The following is an 8263-nucleotide window of genomic DNA, read 5'->3' on the forward strand; positions in this document are numbered from 1 at the left end:
AGCTTATTCCTCCGGGATAGTAGCGCATCTATGGCCGACCTCAGATGGGGCTGTATACAGATGTCCATGGACGGCAGCAGCTTACCATCAGGTTGACTGCTCATCTGCTAATTCTGTTACATCTTGGAAACCTAATCAGCGGTAGTGGACGAGGGTACGGGTGGTTCATCTCTAGACGCCAGCAGAGCTCGTAGCGTCAACGCCTCCTGACGTAACGCTGTGATGTGTGCGCGGAGTGATGCGTTCTCCTGTTCTAGGATGCAGGCTCGCCAGGCTATCTGAAATGATGGAAAATCTTTGAGGGTTCGATGGTAATATAGTCAGTTAAGATGTGGGTATTGAAGGTGGTAGAAGCCTTTGTGGTTCGACTCCGGCGGCATCACCGCCACACCTATTTCTGCCTCACAACAGCAGTGTTAAGCACTGCTGTGTTCAGGTTTGAAGGGTGTGGTAAGTGAGACATACTTTTCCGAGGCGTACCAACTTAGTCCTCAGGGGTAGCAGCGCATCTGTGGCTGACTTCAGGTAGGAATATCCAATCCTATCTGGGGTTGATTACAGATGTCCATGGACGGCAGTAGCCACTTACCATCAGGTGAAATGCACTCCCATATTATAAAAAAATATATATTGAAAAGCTATGTTAAAGTCCGCGCCAAACTTCTAGTCGCTCTAAAGTTGTTGCGCGCAGGTGTAGTCAGAGAGCCAATGCGGTCGAACACAACTACAAGCATATACTCCGTAGCAATGTGCGGGCACACTAACTGTGTGGTGTCCCCGCGGGCGAGTGCGGCGGGGGGTGCGGGGGGTGCGCTGTCTTCGTCCCGCTAATATCTACAAATTGCTGTTGCGACGCGACTCGCTTCTATATTCAGAGCGACTAGAAGTTTGGCGCGGACTCTTCTAGAAAATTACTAGAAAACAACAGACTGCTTAAACATGTGCTTTTTACATGCTTTTTATTAGCTTCACCTGTATGTTTGTTTGTATGTTTGTAACCGACTTCTTTGGGCGCGATTTTGACCCACTTTAAACGGCCAGATTTCGTTCAAACTTTGTAGATTTATTTCACAATTATACTATTTACTGTTCCTTAATTGATTCCTAGATTCATTTAGATTTTCTACTTTTTAGTTAATTTTATCATAAAAGCGTGTTTTTTAGTTTTTTGAACTATATTTATTTCACGCCTCTTTGACGAATCTTTCAATACCTCGTATGTAAAGTTGTATGTTGAAAGAATGTGAGTTGTGACACACACACATATACTCAAAAACAGTAATTCCAAAGGTAGTAGAGCCCTTTGTGGTTAAACACCAGCCCCACGCCTATTTCTGCCTAATAGCAGTGTTAAGCGCTGTTGTGTTCTGGTTTGAAGGATGTTGTAAAATACTTATCCGAGGCATTCCAGTTTAGTCCTCAGAGATCCTCCTCAGAGATTGAAGGTGGTAGAACCCTTTGTGGTTCGACTCCGGCGGCACCACCGCCACACCTATTTCTACCTAATAACAGCAGTGTTAAGCGCTGCTGTGTTCCGGTTTGAAGGGTGTGGTAAGGGAGACAGACTTTTCCGAGGCGTTCCAGCTTAGTCCTCAGGGGTAGCGGCGCATCTGTGGCCGACCTCAGGTAGGAATATCTAATCCTATCTGGGGTTGATTACAGATGTCCATGGGCGGCAGTAGCCACTTACCATCAGGTGGACTGCATGCTCGTCTGCTACTCTTATATTATAAAAAAAAAGATCGGCGCGTCGGTAGCCGACATCAGGTAGGAATCTAATCTTATCCTGGGGTGATTACAGCCCATACGGCAGTAGACACTTACTCTCATGTGGGCTGCATGGTCGTCTGCAACTCCTATACATAGATTAGTATAGATTGCTCACTCCTAAGAAGAATATGGAACCAGTTTTGACAATTGTCACTGTCATCTATTTTCGTGTTTGAAAAATATTAAAAAAATGTAGTTTTTAGAGCATTTACGAATAAAACGATATTTCTCCACACTTTTCTTCCATTTCGTGTTTTTGCACCACTTAACCTTTAACATCAGCCATTTTACTTGGCTTCCTTCAATTACAAGGCGGTGAGATATCTATATTTATCTATGCTCTATGCCTATATTATAAATCATCCATCTTACCTGATCCTCTCGTATACGTCTCGCGTCCCTGGACTTCTTAGCAGCTTGGTTATTCCGTCGTCTCCTCTCGAAGTACTTCTCATCCTTCAGCTCAGCTGGTATCGGTCGCTTTTCCCCACGTCGACGGGCCTCGTCACAGATAAGGGATGGAGGGGTGGTAGGTGGCGGAACTGTTGAGAATAATAGCAAACAAGTAGTCCACCTGATGGTAAGTTCATTGCCGTATGGGCAACTATAATCAGCCCCACAAAAAACCCTTTCTGGGTTGACTCTGGACGCACCAGCGCCACGGCTATTTCTGCTTAATAACAGCAGTGTAGCGCTGTTGTGTTCTGATGCCACAGATGTGTTTCTACCCGTAAGGAATGAGTTGGAGCGCTTTAGGTAAGTAAGATAAGGGATATACCTTACAACATCCTTCAAACCAGTAAACAGCAGCGTGACACTGCTGTTATAAGACCGAAACAAGAGTGTACGGGAGTGGCGGTGATGACGCCGGAGTCGAGAGAGTTCTGCCCTACAAAACCTGGATACTCACTTGGTGGCCGTATGGGTAGGTGCTGGCAATACGCTGGTATGCATTGAGGAGGTGGTAGAGCTGCTAATAGTGGTACTACACCACGAACATCTGAAAATAATAAAAACTAGAGAATTATTATCTAAATACTAAAACCCACTTGCTAACAATAGGTATAGGTATACTCCCACATTTCATTATTTTTATTATATTTAGCGGCTACCGTATGTGTACAACATTCTGTAAAAGTTTCAAGTGTCTAGATTAGGGAATGCAATCCCGATCGCGCGGGATCCCGATCTCGCGAGATCCCGTGTAATTTTTCGGGATCAATCCCGAAGCATAATATGACGAGATCTCGTTCGAGATTGACAGGATTAGGCGGCAATGGTCAGCAATGTTACATACGTGTTACGTTACATGTTACGTGCGCACTTTGTTTTTAAGAAGTTATTTTCAAAATCACCCATCACAATAACTACTTTTTAATCTTTAACTATTCTATACTTTGTTTTGATTATTTTAGTAAAACTGTTAATTATTTCGTCACTTTAGTTAAATTAAAGGTTAAAGGCTTTTGTTTCCAACAATATTTTGTTTTATTTAACCTCACTATAACCAACAAGCAGTTTTCATCGTTTACAGTGATGTGATTTTTTTAACTAGACGAGATCCCGAAAATCTCGGGATCCCGCGGGATTGATATTTCTAATCCGACTTTACGATCTCGAGTCGAGATTGCATTCACTAGTCTAGATAGACAAGAGTCAATAGTGCCTAGTTATGGCTCAAGAGATAGAGCCCTGTGACACACGGACAGACAGCAGAGGCTTAGTAAAGGGTTCCGTTTTTACCGGAACGGAAACCTAAAAAGGCATCCTAGATATTCTACACCAATTGACATAAGCCTTATAGTTTCAACGTTGTTTTTTTTTTTATTAAAACAATATTTTTAATAAACTAGTTCTTTACGCTACGCTCTTTAAGCATGCATTTCTCTAAACAAAGAATGAAGTGTTGTATTTAAAACTAATTGTATCGAACGTTTATCGTTAACATTACGTGGCAGTGGCACAGGTGGTGGATCCCACGGTGTGAACGTAATGGCGGGTGAGAGGTTAATATCGAGTTATGTTTGGTCATAGGTGAAATTGGTTTTTCGGATCAAAGCTACACGTCATGTTTGCTTTGTGTAATGTGTAATAAAAAAGAAAATAAAATGACAGTTGACGTTTTTATGCTATGGTATTTTTTTTTATTTGAAAAAATAGTGTTGTTTTGCGGTTTAAAGAAACACGTATTTTTTGCCTGGTGTTAACAAAAAAAGAAAAAAGATGTAAATAATTGACAGTTGACGTTTATAAGCTATGGTAGATTTTTATATCTGGAAAAATGTGTATAATATGATTTTACTTTTTGGATTAAAGACACACATATTTTTTGCCTTGTAACAAAAAAAGAAAAAAAATATAAATAAATGACAGTTGACGTTTATAAGCTAGGGTAGATTTTTATATCTGGAAAATTGTGTATAATATGATTTTTTTTTGGTTTAAAGACACATATTTTTGCCTAGTGTTAACGAAAAAAAGAAAGAGAATATAAATAAATGACAGTTGACGTTTATAAGCTATGGTAGATGGTAGATTTTTTTTATCTCGAAAAAATAGTGTTCTTTTTGCGGGTTAAAGAGACATAATTTTTGCGTTGTGATAAAAAAAAAGAAAATTGAATGACCTTTGTATTAAACCTTTGTATTTATTTATTGTAAAAAGATAGAAAATAATTAGGTGGTATATTCTTTTGTGGTTCGACTTCAGGAGCCGACAGCCAAACCTATTTCTGCCCGATAACGGCAGAGTTACCGTCGACCTGACAATAAGTGGCTAGTGCCACCTATCTGTAATCAACCTCAGATAAGTTTATATGCGTATCTGAGGTCGGTCACAGATGCCTTGTTACCCCAAAGGATTAAGTTTCAACGTCTCATAGTCTGTCTTCCCTACCACACCCCTCAAATCAGAACATGGCAGCGTTTAACATTGCTGTTATAACAGCAAATTTATATAGTTTAAATATGTCTTTCAAATAATTTTACCACCTAGTTAAAACACGTATTTGTTTCCCAATTTCAAATCAAATCAAATCATTTAATTATTCATAATAGGTTCTTTACAGAGCTCTTTTTAAATATCAATACCAACACTACCACCGCTTCACAAGGTATTTCATTAATGGTTTCGTTAATTAATATCTAAATCAATACATAATCTTCATTATAGTCCGCGTAAAACTGCTAGTCCGCTCTGAATATAGAAATGAATCGCGTCGCCATAGCAAATTGTATGATTACACCTGCTCGCAACAGAGCGGACTAGCAGTTTGGCGCGGGCTGTACCTACATATCTTAGTAATAAAACTTCACAAAACTTAGTTTTAATAAACATTTGATACATCTTTTCTTAAGTACTCAAGCTGCTGATTTAAAATACGACTCTCGCTACATCATACTCATGTACACTAATACCCTGGATCTCTTTTATATAATACTAGCTGACCCGGCAAACTTTGTACCGCCCCAAGAAAATATTTATCAAATATATTTCACATAAAATTTAGCCTATGTTACTCGTGGATAATGTAGCTTACGAATGGTGAAAGAATTTTAAAAATCGGTCCAGTAGTTTTTGAGCCTATTCATTACAATCAAACAAACAAACAAAGTTATCCTCTTTATAATATTAGTATAGAGTACTTTCTTGCAATAAGTAAATGGTTGCCTGGAAGAGATCGCTTTTTAGTGATAAGGCCGCCAGTTATACCTTTGATTATTGTTAAAGATTTTGTATTTGTTACTATTAATTTGGTGTACAATAAAAAGTTTTGTATTGTATTGTATTGTATTGTATTGATAATAATATTCACCATCAAGTACCTACACTCTACGCTAATTTCCTTCCGACAAACAAATCTGATGGTACAATCACTTATAAAAATAAATATATAATCACCCTTCGAAAGGGGAGAGTGCACCTGCTTACCCTGATGGCACAAATAATTACCCTCTAATAAGGGTTGTGACGTGTAATTTTGTTAGCCCTGTTTGTAATGCTAAAATGTTTGTAACCGAAAATAAATATAGATTTTTGGTATAATATTGACATAGTAAACGAATGGTGGTAAGCTACTGCTGAATGGACATCTGTAATTTATCTATCTAATATATAAAATTCTCGTGTCACAGTTTTCGTTGCCATACTCCTCCGAAACGGCTTGACCGATTTTGATGAATTTTTTTGTGCTTATCCGGTATCTATGAGAATCGGCCAACATCTAATTTTCATCCCCCTAAGTGATAAGGGCTGTTCACCCTTAACATTTTTTTATTAATATGGCAACACAACGTTTGCCGGGTCAGCTAGTAAATATATATAACTCTAAGGTGACTGACTGACGTATCTATCAACGCACAGCCCAAACCACTGGACGGATCGGGCTGAAATTTGGCATGCAGGTAGATGTTATATGCGCTAAGAAAGGATTTTGATCAATTCTACCCCCAAGGGGTTAAAATAGGGGATGAAAGAATTACTTCGATACGCGACCGAAGCCGCGGGCAAAAGCTCGTCCCAGATAAGATTAGATTCTTGAGGTTGCTAATAGATGCGTTGTTATAGTCCGCGCCAAACTTCTAGTCCGCTCTGAAGTTGCGCAGAATTACAAGCATATATTCCGTAGCAACGTAAGGGCATACTAACGCAGCTATGTACCCGTGGCCGTGGGCAGCGGAAGGTGCCGGGAGGTGTCCCGTGCTGTCTTCGTCCCGCTAATATCTACAATTTGCTATTCGAAGTAACTCCTTTCTATATTCAGAGCGGACTAGCAGTTTGGCGTTATGCCCCTGAGGTTAGTGGATAAGTATGTGTCTGTACCATACCTTGTAAATCAGAACACAGCAGCGCTTAACTGCTGTTATTAGGTAGAAATAGGTGCGGCAGTGGTGCCGGATGAGTCGAACCACAGAGGGTTCTACCACCTTTACTAAATATGTCTCCTTTACCACTCCTTTCAAATCAGAACATAGCAGCGCTTAACACTGCTGTTATAACAGAAATCTCCCTTCAAATCAGAACACAATATCGCGTAACACTGCTGTTATTGGACAGAAATTGGGCAGAAATACGAGTAGGTGTGGCGGTGGTGCCACCCGTGACGAACCACAGAGGCTTCTACTTTCTTTACTAAATATATCTCCTTTACCACTCCTTTCAAATATGAACACAATATCACTTAACACTGCTGTTATTGGACAAAAGTAGTGCAGCGGTGGTGCGGTAGTTGTACCACAAAAGGGTCGAGCACCTTCAGGTATTTCGGCGATTTGTTGCCGAGTATCCCATAAAATGATAAATAGGGATTGAAAAGTATAGAATCTACTTCTTCATCACCAACCCATCACTGTCCCACTGCTGGGCACGGGTCTCCTCTCAGAATGAGAAGGATTAGGCCATAGTCCACCGCGCTGGCCAAGTGCGTATTGGTAGACTTTACATACCTTTGAGATTTTTTCTTATATAAATCTCTCAGGTATGCAGGTTTCCTCACGATGTTTTCCTTTACCGTTTAGCAAGTGATAATTAATTTCTAATACGCACATAACTTTGAAAAATCAGAGGTGCGTGATTTGAACCTCGGACCCCTCGATCGAGAGGCCGAGTTTCTTAACCAATGCTACTATCTACTGCGAATCAACTTCATAATGTTACACAAGGTGCTAAATTATGGTTGTAAAGTATAGTTCTAAGCTACGAAGTAATCATGAAGTTGGTATGAATAAATAACACGCCATAATGACGGATAATCGTCGGTACCATCCTAGCGGTGTTGTAATTAAGTGCAATCACCTCCCCCACCCCTGTACGAGGGTTGATCGTGTTTTATAACTAGCTTGTTTCATGAGGATTTGATCGTAAGTGTCTATAAATGTGTACAAATAAAAACAAAAACCTTTTTTATAATATAAGAGTCGCAGACGAGTATGCAGTCCACATGATGATAAGTGGCTACTGTCGTCCATGGACATCTGTAATCAGCTCGAAATAGGATTAAATATTCCTATCTGAGGTCGGCCACAGATGCGCCGCTACTCCTGAGGACTAAGCTGGAACGCCACGGAAATCTGTCTCCCTTACCACACTTCAAACCAGAACACAGCAGCGCTTAACACTGCTGTTATGACAGAAATAGGTGTGGCGGTGGTGCCGCCGAGTCGAATCACAAAAGGTTCTCCCTTCAAGCTTTTATAAAAGTCTTCAAGGAAGATTTTTATGGAAAACCGATACAAATAATTAAATAATATTGTCCTCACCTGGTGGTACCAGAAAGTGGTTGTAATTCCTTAATAACCTCAACGCAGCTAATGCACTGCTGCTGTGTTGAGTACACGACACGTCCAGGTCGTAGAGAGGGAGACTCTGGTCCATGCTGCCCACTTTGCCCACTGCTGGGTCTAGGTAGGGCACCAGCTCGAGTTGTACCTGTAAGGATGTAAATGTTGTACAGGGTCTTCTAAATATATATAACTCAAAGGTGACTGACTGACAT

The 8263-nt window shown here is 40.3% G+C and overlaps 1 protein-coding gene across 1 annotated transcript; it reads right to left on the reverse strand.

Annotated features, from left to right (window-relative positions):
* Positions 1-100: 100 nt before the first annotated feature.
* Positions 101-8263, reverse strand: LOC140752718 (uncharacterized). Its single transcript, XM_073087051.1, has 5 exons — positions 8258-8263; positions 8028-8196; positions 2681-2770; positions 2143-2312; positions 101-278 (listed from the first exon to the last, which is right to left on the reverse strand). Exons 1-5 carry the CDS (start codon positions 8261-8263, stop codon positions 132-134), a joined length of 582 nt encoding a protein of 193 aa, XP_072943152.1. The 3' UTR covers positions 101-131.

Source organism: Epargyreus clarus, unplaced genomic scaffold, assembly GCF_041222505.1.
Source record: "Epargyreus clarus isolate Ecla_fem2 unplaced genomic scaffold, WU_Ecla_fem_2.2 ptg000025l, whole genome shotgun sequence".
NCBI classification, from domain to species: domain Eukaryota; kingdom Metazoa; phylum Arthropoda; class Insecta; order Lepidoptera; family Hesperiidae; genus Epargyreus; species Epargyreus clarus.